Source organism: Balaenoptera physalus (assembly GCF_965194825.1).
Source record: "Balaenoptera physalus genome assembly, chromosome: 1".
Classification (NCBI taxonomy): Eukaryota; Metazoa; Chordata; class Mammalia; order Artiodactyla; family Balaenopteridae; genus Balaenoptera; species Balaenoptera physalus.
In genome coordinates, this window is record NC_138882.1 from 100,872,047 (window position 1) to 100,896,327 (window position 24,281).

At 38.5% G+C, this 24,281-nt stretch overlaps 1 protein-coding gene across 3 annotated transcripts in view; it reads right to left on the reverse strand.

Annotated features, from left to right (window-relative positions):
- Nucleotides 1-17,943, reverse strand: part of GPSM2 (G protein signaling modulator 2) — a 72,871-nt gene extending 54,928 nt beyond the window's left edge. Inside the window, exons 1-2 of one of the 3 annotated variants that reach the window (XM_082450633.1) lie at nucleotides 17,819-17,943; nucleotides 3,570-3,641 (exon numbers count right to left, since the gene is read on the reverse strand). In XM_082450633.1, the coding sequence (XP_082306759.1) occupies nucleotides 3,570-3,625 (56 nt within the window). In that variant the 5' untranslated portion in view covers nucleotides 3,626-3,641; nucleotides 17,819-17,943. Of the gene's footprint in view, nucleotides 1-3,569; nucleotides 3,873-17,818 lie in introns of all 3 variants that reach the window. The other 2 variants (XM_082450632.1, XM_082450634.1) reach the window with 2 other exon arrangements.
- Nucleotides 17,944-24,281: the final 6,338 nt, after the last annotated feature.

The window sequence follows — 24,281 nt, forward strand, 5'->3', positions numbered from 1 at the left end:
CTTATGTGCGATAACCTAATTTTTACATTAAAGTACTGAAATGTTTGTTATTCACAGTAACAAGTATGAACAAGGACATTTCTCAAAGAAATATAAAACCAGACAAACTAAAATGATGAACCTGATACATCCATCCTTCTACATCAACAATTACCAATATATGATACATTATCAATATATATTTCATCTTTACTTCCACCCTCACTCTACAACTTCAGATTCTTTTGAAGTATATTCCAGAATGCATATAATTTCATTAGTAAATATTTTAGTATGTAACTCTAAAAGATAAGGAGCCATTTTCAAAAAATATAATCAGGACTTCCCTGGTGGCGCAGTGGTTAAGAATCCGCTTGCCAATGCAGGGGACATGGGTCCGATCTCTGGTCTGGGAAGATTCCACATGCTACGGAGAAACTAAGCCCATGTGCCACAACTACTGAGCCTGCACTCTAGAGCCCGCGAGCCACAACTACTGAGCCCGCGTCCCACAACTACTGAAGCCCGTGCGTCTAGAGCCCGTGCTCCAGCAACAAGAAGCCACTGCAATGAGAAGCCGGCGCACCGCAACGAAGAGTAGCTCCCGCTCGCCACAACTACAGAAAGCCCGCGCACAGCAATGAGGACCCAACGCAGCCAAAAAATAAATAATAAATAAATTTTTAAAAATATATAATCACAGTACTATTATCATTCCTAAAAAATTTAACGATAGTTATTTAAAATCAATTGCACGCTTTTTAAAAGTTCAGAAACAAATCCCATTTTACTATCAGTTTCCATTTCTCTCTGCCTCCACAAGTAAGTTGTAAACTATTTCATAAAGCATTCTGATATCTCTCAGGAGGTTTCTTAGTGTCTGAAGAATTATTCCACTTCAAAATTACAAACTTATTGTGCCACAGAAGCTCCTCCAGAGATAGATGAGGACCTCCTCAATGAAAGAACCAGATGGATAAAACTCTACATGCTAAGTGTTTTCCAGAGTAAAAAAATAACCTATATTGATTGGGCCGTAACTCCTAACACAAGGGATACAAACTATTACCTGCAGTTATACAATAATCCAGTCAGTGTATAGAATGCTGATCTTACAGCACTGATGAAACCAGAGATTTGTTTGGTATAGTCTTACTACAAACAGTTGAGTTTTAAATTTCTTTTGGTGAAGTCCTATATCAATGTATAACCATGTTTGACCTATGCTATACCATGAAAAAAGGATGAATCTAAGACCTTCTTATAGGCAGAGGTACAATCCGCTCCTGCTTATCTATTATTGTTACAGTAGTAAGAAGAAAACCACTCTTGAAAACGTTTAGCAAGACAGATAAACACCTTACCAGGTTCATCTGATGGTTATATCCAGTGAAGTTCAATGGACAATTCCATCAAATGTGGACTACAAGCCAGACCACAGGCTAGGCATCATGGCTGCCCTAAGGGAGCTAAATGGTCAAAGAAGGGAGTGGCGGGGACTTCCCTGGTGGTCCAGTGATTAAAACTCTGCACTTCCACTGCAGGGGGCGTGGGTTCTATCCATGGTCAGGGGAACTGAGATCTCACATGGCACACGGTGCAGCCAAAAAATAAAAATTTTTTAAAAAAAAGAAAAGAAGGGAGTGGCAGGGAGGAGGAGACAAACATATAAACAGATACACTGAATTTTAATACAGTTGGTGCTAAGAAAGAGATATGCACACGATATGTGAGCACAGAGAGGGCATATAGCCAAACTATGGAGTTGAGAAATGGTTTCCAAGAGGAGAATATTTCTGAACTGAATCTTAGATAGTGAGTAGAATTAGCTAAACCAAGAAAGTGGGAAGGGCATTCAAGTCATAGGGTGTAGCATGAGCAAAGGCACTGAGTCATGCACAGGGAGCCAGAGCTCAAAGTGCAAGGTGAGGACTGGAAGGAAGTGAGGGTGAAGGAATAGGTAGAGGCCCAGCACTGGAAGCTCTTGTGCGCTATATTAAGTGTGGCTCTGCCCTACAGGTGACTAGGAGCCACCAAAGGGATTAAAGCACAGGTTGCATGGTTAACTCTGTGTTTTTAGACAGAGCCCTCTAGAGGCAAATTTAAAAGACAGATTCCAAGTGGAGATAATGGAGAATGCAGGGGAGTCTGGAGGGAAGACGATTTAGTTCACTGCTACACTGAACTGTAGCAGTGGTGGGGAGGATCTAGATGGATGGATAAATCTGAGCAACATTTAGGAGGTAAAATTGGCAAGACTTCACACTGGATACAGAGGTTCCTGGAACTATGCCCCAGAGGGTAGAGCGAGAGCATTTCTATTAAAAGCTCATTTTAATTATGGTGAATGTCTTCCATTTTCTTTTATTTGAAACTTTTAAATTTTTAATAGAAATGCTCTCAGCTTAGCTATATAAACTTCCTTGGCACCATGCCCTAACATGGACCATCTGCTCCAAAGCAAAGGACAATAAATCTCCTCACTATTTCCTATGCATGTGTTAAGACATCCAAAATTTGGTATCAAACATCGTCACTCATTAGGGATTTGAATACAATTCAAAGCCATAAGTTCTGATGTTTTTAAAATACTATTCAATAACTTAAACAGTTTTGATAAGGAATCTATTAATATCTAATCACCTTACTAATAACTGTCTTCCATTCTAATATTTGTTTGTCTTTATTTTAGTTTAGTACAATGACCAGAACTTCCAAAATAAATGTTAAATAATGATGATGCAGATATTCTTGCTTTCTTCCTAAATGTATCAGAAATGTCATTAATATTTTACCACTAAATTTTTTTTTTTTGGCCGTGTTGGGTCTTCGTTGTTGCTCATGGGCTTTCTCTAGTTGCGGCGAGCGGGGGCTACTCTTCGTTGCAGTGCATGGGCTTCTCACTGCGGTGGCTTCTCTTGTTGTGGAGCACGGGCTCTAGGTGTGCAGGCTTCAGTGGTTGTGGTGCACAGGCTCAGTAGGTGTGGTGCACGGGTTTAGTTGCTCCGTGGCATGTGGGATCTTCCCGGACCAGGGCTTGAATCCATGTCCCCTGCATTGGCAGGTGGATTCTTAACCACTGCGCCACCAGGGAAGCCCCCAGTTTTACCACTAAATATTAAACTATTAGTTTATCATGTTTAGAAAGTACCCACCCATTCCAACATTAATACCCATTTTTTAAAAGCTCGTTTATAGAAGATCACTAAAAATTTTAATAGAAAAATTAGGTCATTCAGCCAACCACACTACAAAATCCATCCTCTGCCCTCAGAGATTCAGAAATATCTTTCATTTTTATATTTGCATTATATAAAGAGTAACGAAATTTAAAGTAACTATTCATAAACTCTTCCACAGAACATTAATAAACAAACTATAGTAAATAATTGGTCTCTACTACCATTTTCCTATAGAAAGAATATAAAAACTTATAACAACCACAACAGAAAGAAAACACTGCTTAAAGTAGATTCTAACTATGGCTAGTATATTTTTAGTACTTTCAAATTTAAATCTGAAATGATCAGAGTTAAATACACGTTTAAACAAGTATTAAAAATTACCCACTAAGAAAGCAGTAGTCTTACCTGTAACGAACATGAAAAGAATGGTCTTCCCTCATGCTTATCAGATTTTCCTCCATCGAGTCATATTATAAGCTGGGTATAATAAGAAATTATTTTATTTTGTGCCAATCCAGTTCTACAATGTAGAGTTGTTGCAGAACATTGTCCGGTTAGTATATTAATGAGTTGGTGTTAATACATCCTAAGCTCCTGCTTCTTCTTTATTAATAATGAAAGGAGGTCAATGTCAGACAGCTTAAAGGTTCAAAATGTGTCCCAAATCCTTGCGTCTCTGGCCCTTTCAGCAGCACTTCAGCAACATTTCTGCAAAAGGAATACAAGATGTTTTGCTTGAAGTCTTATTTTCAAAGAATAACCTAAAGTACTTCCAAGCTGTATATAATCACACAGGTAACTTCACAGACTGCTGTCATGTCAATTATGGGAGAAAAACAGCAGAGGGCTTAATTGTCAGAGGGCTTATAAATAAGGATGTGAGTATATGATACTTATTTGAGACCTGTACTTTAATTTTTTAAATTGGTTTGAAATAAATAATTTTATGTTATATTTTCTATTACAAACATAGAAGAATATGTATATTAGTATCTTAAAATTATGATATTTTAAGATTTTAAAAACTGCTATTAAGTAATATGAAATTTCAATAATTCATGTGAACAAGTCAATCCTAAACTCTGTAAACATATTTCTTCAAAGAAGATGTTTGTGCTGATAATTATATTACACTTATATTCATTTGTTCTCAATGCACATCCTATTTAAAATCTTTAAGGATTTTTAAATGTTTTCACTGAGCAAGTACAAAAGAAATTTAGGAAATATGTGTATGGCAGAATGACACAATAGCACCCACTTTAAGATAAAGAACATTAGCACTGCCTTTGAAGTCCCCCAGGTGCTGCAACCTAACCCATCTAAGGTGATCTCTAAACTGAATTGTGTTCATTATTTCCTTGCTTCTCTTTATAACTTTGCCGCAACTGTCTGTATAGGTTTAAATTATATATTGTTTAGTTTTGTATGGTTTTGTTCAACATTATGTTTCTGAGATTCACCTCGCTTGTTGTCGTACATAGCTACAATCTGCATGTTTTATTGCTGTATCACATTTCATTGTATACCAAATGTATTTTTCATTCTGCTGTTGATGGGCATTTGGCTTGTAGTTTTTCAGATTTTTTTTTGCTACTATTAAAAGTTTTGCTATGTACATTGAAACTAGTAACTCAAATTACTGGTTAAACAGGACAGCAGATAAACTAAAGACAGAATGAGTGAACTGGAAGAATATCTGAAGAGTTTACCCAGACATACACAAATAGATAGAGATGAAAAATATTAAAGAGCATTTCAGAGAAAAGGAAGACAAAAACGAAAGGCTCTAACAGAGGTCTAACTAGAGCACCAAAAAGAAAAACAGAAAAAGGCAGAATCTTCAGTGATAAACACTGAGAATTTTTCAGAATCAAAGACAGACATTAATTAGCAGATTGAAGAAGCATACTAAGTCCTAAGCAGGACAAATAAAAATGAATCAATATCCAGATATACCACAGAGAAACAACAGACCATCATATATAAACTATAATCTCTACAGGAGTGGTCACGGGACCCCCCCCTGCTGCCCTCCCGGACCCAGGAGTGGTCGGGGGTCCCCACCTCTACCCTCCTGGACCCCAGGAGTGGTCACGGGTCCCCACCTCCTCCCTCCCGGACCCCAGGAGTGGTCACAGGTCTCCACAACCACCTGCCCGAAATCCAAGAGTGGTTGCAAGCCGCCTCCGCTGCCATCGCGTGCTCCAGGGGCGTGCCTGAGCTGCCACCACCACCACCAAGGACCCCAGGACGGGGCACCTGCCACCGCATGGGCACACCCTCTATCAACGGGATGACAACCAGCACATGCTGAGGAAAGAGGCGACAGACATCCATACTAAAACAGCCCGCACACCAAATATATTAAACCCACACAAGCAACACAGAGACACCCCCACATATAAACAGCCCTCCAAGACCGCAGTAGGTAACTGTTTCTCCTAAACTCACAGAGTAAGAGAAATATAAGCAAAATGAAGAAGCAGAGGAACCACTCCCAGTTGAAAGACCAAGAGCATTCCCCTGGAAGAAAATGAAGCAGACCTCTTCAGTCTAATAGACACCAATTTCAAAACGGAGCTAATGAAAATACTGAAGGAATTAAGAAAGGCTATCAACAGAAATGCAGAGTATTGTAAAACGGAACTAGAAACTATAAAGAGGAACCAAGAAAAATTAGAAAACTCATTTGCAGAGACAAAAGCTAAGCTAAAGGCAATGAAGAGCAGATTGAATAATGCAGAAGAATGAATAAGTGACCTGGAAGATAGAATAATGGAAATCACCCAATCAGGACAGCAGACAGAAAGTCAAATGAAAAAAAAATGAAAGCAATATAAGAGACCTATGGGATAATATAAAGCATGCCAACCTACGCATAATAGGGATGCCAGAAGAGGAAGAAAGAGAAAAGAAGATTGAAAATGTATTTGAAGAAACTACGGTTGAAAACTTTCCAAACCTAAAGAAGGAAACAGATATCCAGGTACAGGGAGCACAGAGGGTCCCATGCAAGATAAACCCAAACAGACCTACACCAAGACATATTATAATAAAAATTGCAAAAGTTAAGAATAAAGAGAGGATTCTAAAGGCAGCAGAGATAAACAAAGAGTTAATTACAAAGGAACCCCCATAAGGCTATCAGCTAATTTCTCTACAGAAGCACTGCAGGCCAGAAGGGAGTGGCAAGATATAGTCAAAGTCCTAAAAGGGAAAAATCTGCAATCTAGGATACTCTACCCAGCAAGATTATCATTTAGAATAGGAGAGATAAAGAACTTCTCAGACAAGCAAAAATAAAAGAATACAGCAATACTAAACCTAAACTAAAGGCAATATTAAACGGTCTTCTCTAAATAGAAAAGAAGTAAGAATCTATAGGAAAGAGAAAATCACAACTGGAAAATAAATCACTTAAATAAGCCAGTACACAGATTTAAAAAAAAAATCAAAAAATTTTCTGTGAAAGTGATGATAACCACAATGAGCAGCAAAAGGATGAACATGAAGATGTGAAAGAGGACATCAAAGTCATGAAATGTGGGCTTCCCTGGTGCGCAGTGGTTGAGAGTCTGCCTGCCAGTGCAGGGGACACGGGTTCGAGCCCTGGTCTGGGAGGGTCCCATATGCCGCACAGCGGCTGGGCCCGTGGGCCACACTTACTGAGCCTGCACGTCTGGAGCCTGTGCTCTGCAACGGGAGAGGCCGCGACGGTGAGAGGCCCATGCACCGCGATGAAGAGTGGCCCCCGCTTGCCGCAACTGGAGAAAGCCCTCACACAGAAACGAGGACCCAACACAGCCAAAAATAAAATTAATTAATTAATTAAATATTTTTAAAAAATCATAAAATGTGGGGGCGGAGAGTAAGAAAATGTAGATTTTTTTTCTCCTAGAATGTGTTTGAGCCTATATGACTACCAGTCTAAGGCAAGTAGATATAGGAAGGGGTTAACATACTTGAAAAACAGGGTAACCACAAATCAAAAACATACAACAGATTCACAAAAACCAAAAAGAAGAGAACATAAGTATAATACAAAAGAAAATCACCAAAACACAAAAGGAAAAAGAAAAAGGGACAAAGAAGAAATATAAAATCAACGGGAAAACAAGGTTTAAAATGGCAATAAATACATATCTATCAATAATTACCTTAAATGTCAATGGACTAAATGCTCCAGTCAAAAGACACAGAGTGGCAGACTGGATTAAAAAAACAAGGGTGTACAATGTGCTGCCTACAAGAGACCCACTTTAGGGCAAAGGACACTTATAGATTGAAAGTGAGGGAATGGAAAAGATATTTCATGCAAATGGAAATGACAAGAAAGTGGGGGTCACAATACTTATATCAGACAAAATAGACTTTAAAACAAAGCCATAAAGAAAGATAAAGAAGGACACTATATAATCATAAAAGATCAATACAAGAAGAGGATTTTACACTTGTCAACATATATGCACCTAATATAGGAGCACCCAAATACATAAAGCAAATACTAACAGACATAAAGGGAGAAATCGATAGGAATACAATAATAGTAGGAGACTTTAACACCCCACTCACATCAACAGACAGATCTTCCAGACACAGAATCAATAAGGCAACAGAGATACTCAATGATACAACAGAACAGTTAGACTTAACTGATAGTTTCAGGATATTACATCCAAAAAAACTTGAATACACATTCTTTTCAAGTGCACATGGAACATACTCTAGGAGTGACCACATACTAGGGCACAAAAAAAATCCTCAACAAATTTAAGAGTATAGAAATTATCTCAAGCATCTTTTCTGACCACAATGGCATGAAATTAGAAATCAACCACAGAAAAGGAAATGAGAAAAAAATGATTACATGGAGACTAAACACATGCTACTAAAAAACCAATGGGTCAACAATGGAATCAAAGAGGAAAGTAAACTATAACCTTTAAGGTAACAGTTGAGAGACAAATAAGGTAAAATTAAGATATATGTGCTTATATAAATAAAATTTATTTATTTATTTATTTATTCATTCATTCATTCATTCATTCCTGGAATCCAGCATTATAAACAACCCCATAGGTCAGTTAGTCCAACATACTACTACAACACTCCCAGAAAGGTTACAAGGCAGCTAATCTTAATTTTGAATAGTCCTTTTAGACAGTTGTTCCACACTTTGAGCAATCTTTCCATTTCTACCCATTTCTCCCTTCTGCTGCCATCCAATAGAGCCTAATTCCTCTTCCACATCCTTTTAAGTATTTCAGCTATAACATAAATTAGACTCTAAATAATACACTCTTGCTGCTTTGTTAATTAAGTATAGTTAGAGAGAGGTTAGTATGGAACAGAGCAGGAGGAGGAAGGTGGAAAGGATTAGCCTTGGGAACACTGACAAGCTTCCTAGAGGGAATGATGTTCTCATATTAATACCAGTTTGGCACATAAGAAATACAAAATATTATTCCTCTTATCCTCTCTCTTGGCCAACAGAGGAAGCAGTGTCTTAAGAAAAGATGAAAAGGTAGGTAGCAGTTATTAATCCAACAAATCTTCTCTTTTCCTTTTGTTCAGAATTCCACTGTACTTTTTTTCCTTAATAAAAAACATTAAGGGAATTAGTGTAGATATTCATAGCAATAGCTCCAAAGTGCATCTAAATTACACAACACCTACATTGTCAATTAAACTGTCTTCCACTACCACTTTGAGGTTTAGGTTGTTATTTATACTACGGGCCAGAAGGTGAGGTATTAGAATTAACTTAACTTAGCATTAAGTTAAATTTTAATTTAATTGAAATATTTTTCCAGCCATTAGATCATAATGAAATCCCCAAATTCACCAATCGTTAAAAAAATGTTAACTTCATACTTATTAAAATGTAATCATTTAATTAACAAATGTACATAAATGGAGCTGCAAAATACCTTACTTGATTAGGACTGCATACAGAACCACTAAAAAAACTTTTTAAATAAGCACGAAAACAGAGAACACAATTCACCATTTTACCAAAGACAAGTTATAATATGGCTTTACTATCTTCAAAGGAAGAGTATCCCCCCCCCACAAAAGTCACTCTTAAATTTCAATCTCTATAACAATTAGGTAGCATTTTTTTAAAAAATAAATTTATTCTTTTATTTTTGGCTGTGTTGGGTCTTCGTCATTGGGTCTTTGTTGCTGCGTGTGGGCTTTCTCTAGTTGCGGAGAGTGGGGGCTACTCTTGGTTGTGGTGCACGGGCTTCTCATTTCAGGGGCTTCTCTTGCTTCAGAGCACAGGCTCTAGGCATGTGTGCTTCAGTAGTTGTGGCACTCGGGCTCAGTAGTTGTGGCACTCAGGCTCAGGAGTTGTGGCTCGTGGGCTCTAGAGCACAGGCTCAGCAGTTGTGGTACACGGGCTTAGTTGCTCTGCCCATGTGGGATCTTCCCAGACCAGGGATAGAACCTGTGTCCCCTGCATTGGCAGGCAGATTCTTAACCACCGTGCCACCAGGGAAGTCCCTAAGTAGCATTTCTTACCTTACAATTATTCACTGAACAAACAAGCAATTCTTTTTTTTTTTTTTACTTTTTTTTTTTTAATTTTAATTTCATATTTGGCTGTGTTGGGTCTTCGTTGCCGTGCATGGGCTTTTCTCTAGTTGTGGCGAGCGGGGGCTACTATACATTGCAGTGCATGGGCTTCTCACTGTGGTGGCTTCTCTTGTTGCAGAGCACGGGCTCTAGGCATGCGGGCTTCAGTAGTTGCAGCACGTGGGCTCAGCAGTTGTGGCTTGTGGGCTTTAGAGGGCAGACTCAGTGGTGCATGGGCTTAGTTGCTCTGTGGCATGTGGGATCTTCCCGGACCAGGAATCGAACCTGTGTCCCCTGCATTGGCAGGCAGATTCTTAACCACTGTGTCACCAGGGAAGTCCCAAACAAGCAATTCTTGATTCAATGATTCATGTTGCAAAAACTCTCTAACCAATTTACTAACGTGTTCATTCATGCTCCACATGGAGTTAACAAACCCACTTCATATTTAACATATAGTTTACATATTACTAGATAACACTAATAAAATTTACAACAAATATTAAATTATTTTTAATATTTAAAAATAATTAAGATAATAAAATTTAATGACAGGACCAGGAAATGGAATGGAAATTATAGGTTTGAAAGAATATTAAGAAGTTATCAAGTTTAACCTCCAACCTCCATTAAGACTTACAACTAATAATTTGCAAGAAACACATATGCCCTTAATAGCATCTGCCAGGTTTTAACAAACAATGCTCCAAAAACCTCACTGCTAACAAAATTGTTAGCTCACAGCATCTTTTGGTCTGACCATAGATAAAGAGAAAGCAATAATTATTTTCCATATCCCAGAAACTGACAGAAGCATATAGAACGATCAACTAGTAGAGAACTCTGATCACCTCATGTCTAATTACCTGATTAGGAGGTCAAAACAGGCAGACTCCCGTTATATACCTAGGTGGACTTCTATATACTGTCCAAGGTATGCAATCAGAGGAAACAATAAATCCCAGCCCTGCTTTACTCGATTAGCAGTAAAGTATCTTCAAACTAGGTGACTGTGAAAAATAAGGGATAGACAGTTACAATTACAGTTGACCCTTGAATGGGTTTGAACTCCAAAGGTCCACTTAAACGGGGAATTTTTTCAATAAATAGATACTACAGTACTACACAATCCACATGGCTGAAACTGCAGATGCGGAACCACGGATATGGGGGAACAACTGTAAAATTATTCACGGATTTCCCACTGCCCAGGGGGTCAGCACCCCTAACCTCCACATTGTTCAAGAGTCAGCTGTGTATCTTTTGTCCTTCTTTCAATTAATCTAAACTATCTACTCCTGACTGCAACTTAAATGCCAATAACTTTTGGCCTGATTTTTTCATTTAAGTGTCTCTATCAAGTGGTAACACCCATCAGATAATAAATATAACTTACTTTTCTTGCCTCCAGGTTTGATAATCTAAATTCTTTAAACTCCTCTTATCCTAATAATTCCCTCTAAGGTACAATGCTCAAATTCTCCAAATCCCTTCAGCTGTAATGTTTCAAATCAGATACAGGAGCTCTTTATAAATTGGAACTGGGATAAATACTGAGGAAGAATGAAGAACACATTTAAAATAAAGTTCTTTCACATTAGAATTCAGGGTACAGGTTAGAGTAACAAATACACATCATAGTACTAATGGGGGTAGCAAAGTAGGATGCCAGAACATCCACTTATAAACTCAGGTAACTACCCTAGGTAAACTGGTTATTTTCTGTCAAATTATGTATCAGTAAGCAGACACTAATTTATTTGTAGATGGTCTAAATATGGCTTGTCACCTAATCCAAACATGTATTTCTAATTACATTTTATCTGGAAGCTACAGTGCAAACAAGGTGGCAGGTATAAGGAACGATACATGTAAAATCAGGAGTAGGAAGGTAAAAGCAGGAAGTTTACACAGAAGAATATGAAGAGTGTAAGAAAAAGCAAAGGGTGTAGTAAGCAAAGTCCAACATAGAGTTCAAAGCTTGATTTTAGTGTAGCAGGTGTTGAGGAGCCAAAGGCAAGAAAAATTATTTTGACATTAGAATATACGACTGATGTGGGAAATTAGTGCCTCTAAAGCAAGGGAAGTCAGGATCAAGAACGACTGGGTACTTGATTAAGTAATCTAGCTAAGAGTACCTACAAAAAATGAAAACAATGCCCACTGGCTAGGTGAGAGGCAAAGATCAAGCAGTGACAGAGAGCTCACAAGATTTCCAATTTTCAGGACAGATGGAACAGCAGCAATATGCACAGTAACTGACAAATTGGATTTCAAGAGTGATACTTCGAGAGGAAAAAAAAAAAGGACTATTTGTATCAAACTCGTACTTGGTAAAGTGCTATATTCACAAATAATAGCTGAAAGAAACAAAAAGATAACTTGAGAAAATTTGATATCAGATAAAATTTGATAAATGGGGAAGGACAGGGAGGGGAAGTAGAATGAGTGACTAATTCTTAATTTTGCACATCTTTAAAACTAAAAAATTTTAAAGTACCAATGAGATTCCAATGTTAAAAACTGTGGGGGTTCCCTGGTGGCGCAGTGGTTGAGAATCTGCCTGCCAATGCAGGGGACACGGGTTCGAACCCTGCTCTGGGAAGATCCCACATGCCGCGGAGCAACTAGGCCCGTGAGCCACAACTACTGAGCCTACGCGTCTGGAGCCTGTGCTCCGCAACAAGAGAGGCCACAACGGTGAGAGGCCCGTGCACCGCGATGAAGAGTGGCCCCTGCTCGCCGCAACTAGAGAAAGCCCTTGCACGGAAACAAAGACCCAACACAGCCAAAAATAAATAAATAAATTAAAAAAAAAAACAAAAAACTGTGATGAGTCAGTGGCAAAATTAAGGAGAAATTGCAATGGGAGAAAAAAAAATAAAGCAATGCATAAAAGGTCTGATTCTTTACTCAACATACTAAATTTCTAAACCAATAATATAATCAAACTGTCACATAATACTGTGAACTCAAGATTATACGCATGTGTGTATCTATCTATATCTATCTATAGTGTTGGACATAGTTTTCGTGTTAACTGACAATTATATATATCAAATGTAAATTACTTTACACAATCTGAAATTAATAAAATAAACAATCATCGTACATAGTAAAGCAGATGATTCTATTCTCTATCATTCTGGAGAAATGAGAATTTGCCACAGAGTATGCTATAAAAACTGTATCAGTAAAGTTTTCCTTTAGCAAATATATAATCCTGAAGTATGTGCTCCAATTGAGGTTACATCTCAATTTATTGGTAACCTTTAAGTCTGCAACAATAAATATAAGTCTGTAAGATATTAGGCCAAGTTAGGTTAAAAAACAAGTGTAACTAACAGTGTAACTGTTAAATAAATACATATTTCATTATAAAAACTTTCTAATAAACTGTGACTACTGATCAGCTAAATAAATAGAATAAATTCAATGAATAGATTAGAATAATGGTTCTAGATTCCAAGTAAATCTATATCTTAAAGGCACATCACCAGTCAGAAGGGTTCCCATGTATATTTGAAATTAAACCTCATGGGTCATTCTGAAAAACAGCAAATACATGCAAAGTAAAAGCACTATTGATTTTAAACTCTCATATTTATTCTTGGCAGATTAGAAAACAAGAAATTCAGGTCTAGAGCTGTGGACATTAAAAAGGTAAAACAATGAATGCAACTATTTCAAAGTTTGTATAATCCAAAAACAATTTTAGTAATATAAAATAAGAATTCCTTTTCTTTTTTTCCAAGGTTTACACCTAAAAGCTCACCATTCTAAACCACTATATATAAACTTCCTTTTTTGGTGAAGAGCATTTATATTTTTATCCATCACATAAAGCTAAAAGGACTTCAAAGAATATGTTCTCTGCATAAACAAAACACTAATAAACACCATATATGAAATTTCAAATTAGATAAATACTAAAACAAAATGTAACCTAGAAGAAAGGGATTTGAATATTTCAAGCCTTCATCTTAGCATTGATGTTTAACGGTGAGAAAGGACCAAGTGTATGAGTCTACTTATGAGATAGGCTGAAAGTTTGTAGTTCAACAGTAGTTTCCAACCGTCTCTACATGAAGCACTACAGATATAATCATTACTGCACAGGCAGCCTCTTAGTGTCTTAAGGTTTGGCAGCCCGTGATAAATCAGAAAGAAGTTGAATACTGAATATTTTCCTGGGGGAAGGGGGTGATAAACTAGAAAGGGGATCTATTTTTAGATTAACATGGAGCCAATCTGAATTATGCCAGTGACTATGCTAATCATTAAAACTGCTGTTCTGAAATTACAGTCCTTAGTGATTACAATAATTTAATAGAGGATGAAACAGTTGCTTAAAAATTTCAAGAACAAAAGGAAGATTCTTTTATGCAACAGCTCTAATCTTGGTTACCTTTTTTCCCAGCAAAGCAGTTAATGAATCAAAAATCCTATTTCAACAAGATTACTTATTTATATTTAAGAATATAAGTATGTCCAACTAAAGGAGAAAAGTCTTATATATGTTCATTATAACGAATTAGTATTTTTCTATTACTTGGTTTTATTTTTCCTCAAACTGAAGCCCAGAGTCTACAAATAATGTTAATTTTCCCTCCTATAAAACAATTTAAAATATATTGTACTTTTAATCCATTAGTAAAATTAATAACCTTTTGGAAGAGTTTCAACTAGACACATAAATGATTTTTAGTTAATTACTGTAAACACACAAAATTGGACACATAGCAGTATTTTAATATCAAGGTTATAGAAGACACAATGATAATTTTTTTAAAAAATTCAATCAACCCCAATTATATTTTCAGTACATTCCAAATGACTACTCAGGTTATAAGGCCAGGTGATCACAAGAAAACGTCTGCAATCCCAAAACACTGATGATTCACACTAAGCCCAATTTCTTAAAAAAAAAAGACAAAAACCAAACCTAAATATATACATTAATCTTTGCCCTTTCCAATCTGTAATCTTTTGTTAATAAATAAACAAATTATTGGACAAACATGATGCAATTAATAGGAGCTCAAAGAAGTAAATGCAAAATAAACATCATCTTATGAGGACATTACTATGTCAGAAAAAAAAAGATAAATACTTATTAGTAAACAATGGGGAGAACACTACTTTGAGCAAAACTCGTCACCAAGTCACCAGAAAATATGACCAAAAGCCCTTTATTACTACCAATGATGGTCAGCCATCAGCTTAAATCAATTAATATATGTATGAAGAACTAAATAGTGAAGGAGAAAAGAAGTGGTCCCTTTTCCTGAGCATTGTTCTTGAGTCAGTAAATGACAATAAATCAGTTCTCTTAACAGAAGAACTATGAAATGGCAAAATTGGTTTCAAACACATTTTTAAGGAGAAATAAATCCCAAATGCAAAATGATTATAAATGCCTAAAAAGAATCCCTAGAGAGTTTGAATTCAGAATTCTTCATAGGAAAATATAACTGTTTTCTCCTTCTGAAAGTTATCACAATTAAGTGCAAAAATGTTTCTGTTCAATTCAGTGACATTATGAGATGATATAGGAAGAATAATTCTAAGTAAAAAGGACTAGGGAAAGCTTTTTGGAAGCAAGGAAATCTGTATTGCACCTTGAAGGATGGGTAAACCTTATTAGGCAAATCTAGAAAAGGCGTTCCAGTCATGGGGAATGCTCAAGCAAAAGTAAGGAGGTGGGATTGCAGATAAAGTGTGCCAGGATGAGCACGCTGGGTTAGCAGTAGTAAAAGAGAAGTCTAAGAAGGTGCTAAATTGTGAGGGACACTGAATATGTACGTGGCTGAAGGAGTATTTGGCCTTGTATTTATATGATGAGAAACCTTGTAATTTTTTCAACAAAGGAAAAACAAAGCTGGATCTGTGTTAGGAAGATAAACTGGCAGCAACAGATAGAGCAGGACAGAAGGAAGTTACTGCAAAAACTCCAGAAACTATTATTGAAAAGGAAGCTTTCTCTCCGCTATCTCACAACACCAAGCAAATTGCTTTGCACATAATCGATGTCCAACAAATTTTTTTGATTTCTTGCTTGGGAAGAAGATAAGAACTATGAAGCAGCAAAGAATCCTATGGTAGTGAGAAAACCAGACTTTAATACATTTCTGCTCCAAAGTAAAGAGTATATTCATAGTCACGTAAATAACTTAGGAAAGTCTTAATCTTATATTTTTACTGTTTTTATAAAGATGATTAAAAGGACACTGAAAATGTTATGTGACTTATAAAGCATTGAAAGGAAAATAGCTGTCCTAAAAGAAGGGTTGAAATATTTCTGCACAGTTCACAGCAGAACAGAGCACATACAGGCATCTTAAAAGTAGGATTATGTCTCTACAAATGGAATCCAGAGACCTGGAGGAGATTTAAACAAACACAGAAGCAATACAGCATGTGCTTTGGGACCAGGCCATGGTTTGAATCTCAGCACAGTGACTTATTAGTTATACGATCTTGAGCTAGTTAAACTCTCAGTGTTGGTTTGGCGTAATGATACTTATCCAACATGTGTCATGATGATTAGAGATACGATTTATAAAAAGCACCTCAGTGCCTGGCTCTGGTACTTAAAAGTACTCAATAGAGTAGTAATACTGATAATTGCCATTGTTATTATAAAAAATAACATTAGAATAGATTTAGAACACTAGTCTAAATCTATGTCAGGTTTTCAGTTTTAAAATTCCAGAGAAGTAATTACAGAATTTTTATCTTTTAGGTAAATCTTATTAACATTTTATGCTTAAGAACAAGGCCATTTAAAAAACTACTATAACCTGTCTTTGTTTTAATTAGCCTAACACCAAGTCTGAGATTTATATTAAAATATAATATTTGTAACACTGCATGTCTGATTTAATAACATAAGGAAATACAACTAAACAGCTTATCTAGCCAAAGAGGATTTGGAGGGAATGCCTCTAAAACAATAACACACAACTTTTTACTCTGTATCTGCTCCACTCCTCATATTATAAATAATGGCCTGAGAAAGAGCTTGCCAGAAGGAATCCATGGTAGGGTGTAAAGAAGAGTAGGTATGAGACTTCCTCCTCCCCTGAGTCCCCACCTACACACACTCACACACACACAGGTCAACCAACAGCGATCTGTCCCTTTTTAATGCTGCTTACTGACTTCTAAACGATCAACCAAAGCTGCTTCTTGAATAATGACAAGCCGAGCAAAAGTGGTATTTATCAGAGGTGATCACACTGGTGATTATCAAGCCAGAAATCTTCCGTGCACCCTTCTAAAGTGGCAGCTTGAAAATTCAGCTTCCCACACACGCCACCAGCGACTCCAATACAAGCCGACTGAAAGGAAAGCCAAGAATCTACTTCGTTCAACTCCACGGGAGGGTTAAATTATGCATTAAGGCAAATAGAATTTCCATCCTTACTCGTTTTCTTTAAGAGTTCAAATGATACCAGGTAAAATGAGCTAACTGGTTACCATCAATACAAGGAAATTATAGGTTTTCCACTTTTTAGTATTCGAAGATATTCTATAGATTTTCAGGAAAGCGCTTTCTTGACATTCTATGCTTACTAAAACTTTTTGCAGCAACTATCAATTCCTACGGTAAGTCGACAGGTTGGTTTCCCCAAAGTCCATGAATGTCAATGTGGTAAACACAGGTGTCTGAAAAAGACTGCCCGCTTTAGACACCAAACTCACGACTACAAGTGAACGCGACCCGCCCCGGATTTAATTCCACAGGGTTTCGGGTTTTTAATGTTTGTTACACTCCGAATACGTAAGAAGTCGTTGTATCCTACTGTACTTTTTATTTTTAAAAAAACTAGGGAATGAAGCTCTTAGAATGTACTTTTCTTTTTAAATCTCCAACCTGAAAGCACCCGACTGCTCGACCTGGAGCGGGCTGCTGCTCACCCCGAGCTTCAGGTTTCTCGACGCCCGCCCCCGCGACCACCCCGCGCACCTCCCGCCCCGAACAAAGGAGCCCGCCCCCCACTCACACACACGCCCCCTCCCTGTCACCTCCCTCCGCGGGGCGCCCACAAACTCCCCTGCGAACTCACCTCGCGGGGGCCGGCGAGTCTGGGGAGCGCGGCGCGCGCGGCGAAGCTGCGGCAGGGGCCACCCGGGCTACGCGCGGGTGGCCGCGGCCCTTCCCCCGGCGGGTCCCCAGGCAGAGGCACCGCGGGAGGCCGGCGCGCAACCCCCCTCTTCGCCCCCACAGGTCACGTGGGTCAGAACTCGGGGCGCTCCTCGCCTCCCGGCCACTCGGCCGCCACGCAGGGGTCCCCCGCAGCGCCGCCCGCCCGCTGCCGCGCCCCTCCTCTGCGCCTGCGCCCCACAGCTCCAGGCGCTCCCATTCAAACCGACAACGCCCCGCGTCTTTCGGACACGCCAATGGCCAGCGCGGGAGGCGAGGCGGGGCGGGGCCATCGGCGTGCTGCCTCCGCCGTCTGTGGTGGGCTGGGGACTGCGTGTCGGCCTGAGGGGGACCTTGGGACTCTTAGTCCCTCCGCGGCCTCGGCGTCTGTCCTCAACCACCAAGTTGAAGTTGCTTTCCTGCCCTCCTGTTTCTTCTTCAGACGCTGAAGGGTGGGCGATAAATATCGTCCAGAAAGCGTCCTTCAGACGGCGTCTGGCGCAGAGCATTTTAAAAGATGGGAAGCCCAAGCAAGTGCCGCCGGTCCTGAAGGCTTGGTTCCGGCCCGGAGAATGAGTCCCTCAGCGGCATTTGCGGGATGTTTAAGAAAAAGAGGGCTCTATGAAAGGAACAGAGGGACCCGTGTGAAAGTCTGAACAAGGCAGCCTCAGTTCTTGAGGCTGTGTCACAATTCTGGCGTTCCCAGCTGTTAAAAAAGCAAACTTGTGTTGACTGCAGAATCGCTGGTTCCCGGGAATGTTGGGTGGCAGCTTTGCTCAGTTTCAAGCAACTACATTCCAAAGACACTAGGAAGGCTAAGTTTTATTTCCATTCCCTTCCTCTTCGCGTCAAGTTAACTGAAAAATAGGTCTGTTTGTGCTTTACAAAAATACTAAGACTATAATCTCTCTCGGCTAACTAATCTGATGAATTTAATCGGATTATTTCTCAAATAGATATTTCTCCACTGAAATGAAATTTAAAGGTTTTTTACAGGCTTAAGGCTGTGTTAAGAAAACTCCACTTTCAGTATCTCTTACTGAGAACGTGTTAATGGCAAAGGGGTTAAAATAACAGCTTTGGCATCAAACTAGACCCGGATTTGAGTTCCATCTCTGCCACTTACTGGTTGATTGACCTTGAACGAGTTATCCTTATCTTCTTTAGCCTCAGTTTCCTCAACTGTAAAACACAAATAGTAAATCCTCTTTTAATAAAGGTGGTTGTGATGCTTAAGTGAGGTAAGTTTTGTTAAGCGGTTAACATCGTGCCTGACTGCTCAATAAATGGTACCTGTTATCATTATTATCAACAACTACCCTTACTATCAGGTGCTTAGAAGCAACAACTGAATTAGCTGGCTGTACTATTTCAGAGATAAGGTATTATAATCTCTTCTTACTCATAAATTCTTTTTGGGGTGTTGATATGAAAGCCACAAAGGAAGTACAATATGTCAAATTCATCGTGTCGGAAATGAATCATTATTTCCCCCTTGCAAATCTTCTCTTACACATATGACTTTCTATCACTCATATTAGTTATCTCCATATTACTCAAGTTGAATTATCTTTTAAATTATCTTTTAAAAGGTATAAATCAGATGGCCTACCCCTACTCCTACTTGAAAACCTTTAGTGACTTCTCATTTGATTTAAAATAAAATCTAAATTCCCTGCCATGACCCGCAAAACCCTAAACCATCTTTCCCTGCCCACCTCTCCACTCTCCTGCATTTCTCCCTCCTGCTAGCTCACTTCCCTCCAAGGACACAGGACATTCCTCAGACACTAGAATAGACTAAGCCTCAGGGTTCTCTCAGGGCCTTCTCCCTGGCAGTTCCCTCTGCAAGTTTTTTACCCCAGCCTCTTTAAATGCCTGGCTTCTTTTCAGTCCTCAGCTTTCAGCTTATTCATCACAGTATTCAGCAAGTATTTATTCCGTTTTGCTATGTGTCAGGAACTGTTCTAGGTGCCCGAATGTAGTAACGAGCAAGAAAGAACACAGCCCTGCCCTCCTGGAATTCAATTAAAATAAATAACAAGAAAGATATCAGGCTGTGATAGGGACCATGCAGAGAATTCAAAGTTGGGGGGTGTGAGAGTGACTGAAGGACTGCTTTACATTGAGGGTCAGGGTAAGAGGGGCCACTCTGAGAGGACAGTATTCAAACTGAAATTTTAATTATCAGAAGGAGCCAACTTTCCAGCCAAGCTCAGGGAAGAGCACATTAGGCAAAGGGAACAGCTAACGCAAGGACTAAAGCTAATGCCTGTGAGGACAAGCTTCGTGGGTTTGAGAAACTGGAAAGAGGCCATTGTGGGTTAAGTGCAGTGAGGGAGAGGAGAGCATACAGCTCGTGCAGGCCTTTGTAAACCAGGGGAATGCGTTTGGGCTTTATTGTTACAGAAGCCAGTGGGAGATTTTAAACATGGAAATAAGTTTATCTGTTTATATTTTTTTAAAAAGCACTGTGAAATAAATCCAGAATTTGAGACATTCTATTAGCCAGCTAGCCCAGACTCTTCATAAACATCATTGTCAGAAAAAACAAACCAAAAAAAGGTACGTGAATCTTGATGGAGTTCTAAATCAGAGAGAGACAGGGGAAAGAGAAGAGAGAGAGAGAGAGAGAGAGAGAAGAAGGGAGAGACATTTAAGAAACAATTGGGGAAATCTGAATATAGACTGTGTATTAGATGATATTATGGAATTACTGTTATTTTTCTAAGATATGGAATTATGGCTCTATAGGAGAATTTAATTTTTAGAAGATGCAAGCTGAAATATTTAAGGGTAAAGAGCCATGACTTCTGCAACTTATATTCAAATGGCTCAGCAAAAGACAGAGAGAAATACAAACCAAATATTAACAATTGGATCTCGGTGAGGCTGTATGGGGATATATATATATATATATATATATATATATATATATATATATATACTATTCTACTATTCTTGTACTCTACTATTCATGTATTATTCTTTTACCTTTTCTAGAAATTTGGAATTTTTCAGAATAAAAAGTAGGGAAGAAAATCACTCTGTAGACTTCCATTTCTGACAGTAATGAAATAGATACCTTGTCCAACTCAGACTGAAAGCAACTTAAAATGCTTTTAAATATTAAAAAAAATAGAAAATTTATCAATGAGCTAGCATGAAAGTAAGGATTGATTACTCAGAAGCTAAGAACTAGTAAAAGAGATAAGTAGAACCGTGAAGTCAAGCTTTGTCTTGGCTAAATCAGATGAATTTGAGTTTTAGCTGTCATGGTCTCATGAGGCATGGAAAGAAGAGACAAAGGCCAGTTTCCTGCCAAGATGAGGAATCTCATAAGACACTCCACACATAAAGCCAGGATCTCCCAAAAGGCTTCTTCAGCCTCTTTCTAGAAGACTACAAAAGGAAATTGCCTATAATCAGCCTTAACATAGGATGGAGGGGGAAATATCTCCTCTGAGATTTTTTTTTTTTTAACCAAAGGCAATTATCTTCTCTACCTGAGTTGTCTGAAAAACTCAAGCACATAGTTTACCTTAAAGTGGTTTCAGGTTGGTGGTGCCCCCAGGCAGCTGGCAAAGGTTTAGAGAAATCCAAATGCTATAGGCTGAATGTTTGTGTCCCCCCCCCACACACAAATTCATATGTTTAAACCTAATCCCCAGTGTGATGGTATCTGGAGATAAGGGCTTTGGGTGGTGATTAGGTCATAAGAGTGGAGCCCTCATGAATGAGATTAGTGCCTTTATAAAGGAGACCCCAGAGAGCAACTTCACCCCTTCCACCATGTGAGAACACAGTGAGATGATAGCCCTCTATGAACCAGAAAAGGCACCCTCACCAGACACTGAATCTGCCAGCACCTTGATCTTGGGTTTCCAGGCTTCAGAACTGTGAGGAATAGATGTTTTAAGCAATGGTATTTTACTTTACAGTATTTTGTCAACCCAAGTTGACTATGACACCAACTTAAGCCAGACCCCAAACATTTCCACAGAAAAACTTCCAAGAAATGTGAACTCTCAGTCATATCAGAAATCATACAAAGAGACAAGGCATCTTGTACAAGAATTAGCAGGAAACCCCCCCCAAAACAAACAAACAAAAAACCAGATAACAGAATCAAACACATAAAGACTTTAAAACTGGAATAGATCACAGTCATAGATTATAAATAGTCATAGACTATAAATAAGTATGTTTAATATAAAAGAAATAAAAGATTGAAAATATAAATAACGAAGTTCTGCAAAAAATGAATGGGCAGGTTTAAAAACAATCTAGACTTTTTAAAAAATCCATAATAAATAGAATTTAAAATTCAATGGGCAGGTTTACCAGTAGATTAGACATTCTGAAGAGAGAATGAGCAAATTGGAAGATAGAACTGAACTAATTTTTTTATATAAAAGAGAATCACAGAGGATAGACTGAGAAGATCTAACACGTGTCTGATTGAAATTCTAAGATAAGAAGAGAAATAGACAACACTTTCAGCAGGACTTTTAAAAAAAAGAAAAGAAAAAAATTTACACCTAGACATGAGATAATGAAAATGCAGAGCCCTGAAAACAAAGTAACCTTAAAACCAGCGAGAGAGGGCTCCCCTGGTGGTGCAGTGGTTAAGAATCCGCCTGCCAATGCAGGTGACACGGGTTCCAGCCCTGGGTTGGGAAGATCCCACATACCGCGGAGCAACTAAGCCCGTGCGCCACAACTACTGAAGCCCGTACTTCGCCACAGAGAAGCCACCGCGGTGAGAAGCCCGCGCACCGCAACGAAGAGTAGCTGCCGCTCGCCGCAACCAGGGAAAGCCGAACGCAGCCAAAAAAAAAAAAAAACAAAAACAAAACCACCAATGGAACAATTAGGCAGACATGTGACTTTGCAACTGCAAAAAAATAAACCAGAAGCAGAATATCTTTGATATTACGGTCAGAGAAAATGACTGTCAACCTAGAATTATTTAACCAGTGGAAATATCTTTCAAAAATGAGGATGAAATAAAGGCATTTTCAGGTAAACAAAAACGGATTTTGCCATCACAGACCCTCACTGACTGAAGCTATATGGGTTCTCCTTCGAGAAGGAAAATGATCTTGGATGGTTAAAGATGCAGGAAGGAAATGGTGACCATATTAAGTGGCAAATAAATAGATACATATAAACAACTATTAACTGATGTCATTGCTCTATCTTGCCTTGTAAATTCATTCAGTCATCCATTCAATAACACATACGTTGAAATGCCTATTGTGTGCCAAACACTACACTGGGTACTAGGGAAACAGCAGTGGGGTTCTTACTGCACCATTTCCACATTACTAGATGAATGCCCTGGTGTTGACACAGGCTTACTTGACCATTTTCCAGTGCCTTGAAGAAGGGAGAGAGCAATGAGTGTGCATAACCTTAAACCTGCTGGGTTGTTAGGATAGATCAAGCTTAGCTTCTTTTTTTAAAAGCTCAAGCTGGGTAGCTGGACTTTTCTCTGAGTTATAAATGACACCATTGAGTCAAGACAAATTTGAATAACCCGGTGGATGATGCTTGTTGCTTCCTTTTCCAACAATTCTATCAGAGAATAACAGTGCTCCCTTGACTGAAAGAAAGTCAGAATGTTGGGTGTGATAAAAAGGAACAAAACTGAGTTATTTGTAGTGAGGTGGATGGACCTAGAGACTGTCATACAGAGTGAAGTAAGTCAGAAAGAGAAAAACAAATACCGTATGCTAACACATATATATGGAATCTAAAAAAAAAAAGAAAAAAAATGTTCAGAAGAACCTAGGGGCAAGACAGGAATAAAGATGCAGACCTACTAGAGAATGGACTTGAGGATACGGGGAGGGGGAAGGGTAAGCTGGGACAAAGTGAGAGAGTGGCATGGACATATATACACTGCCAAACATAAAACAGATAGCTAGTGGGAAGCAACCGCATAGCACAGGGAGATCAGCTCTGTGCTTTGTGACCACCTAGAGGGGTGGGATAGGGAGGGTGGGAGGGAGGGAGATGCAAGAGGGAAGAGATATGGGGACATATGTGTATGTATAACTGATTCACTTTGTTATAAAGCAGAAACTAACACACCATTGTAAAGCAATTATACTCCAATAAAGATGTTTAAAAAAAAAAAAAGAATGTTGGGTGTGGAGGTTCCTCAGCAAGAATATAGACTTGGCAGCTCTACCTTTTGTAATAAAAGAGAAAAAAATGAAGGGGAAGGAGCTTTCCAAAGGAATACCTAAGAAAAGGGGCATGGGAAGGAGACCTCAAAATACAGGGGAAACAACCTATTAACAGGCTTAATCTTTGATTTGAAATGGAGAGTGAATCAATCAATAATAATAGATAAGATTAATTGATGCTAAATATGT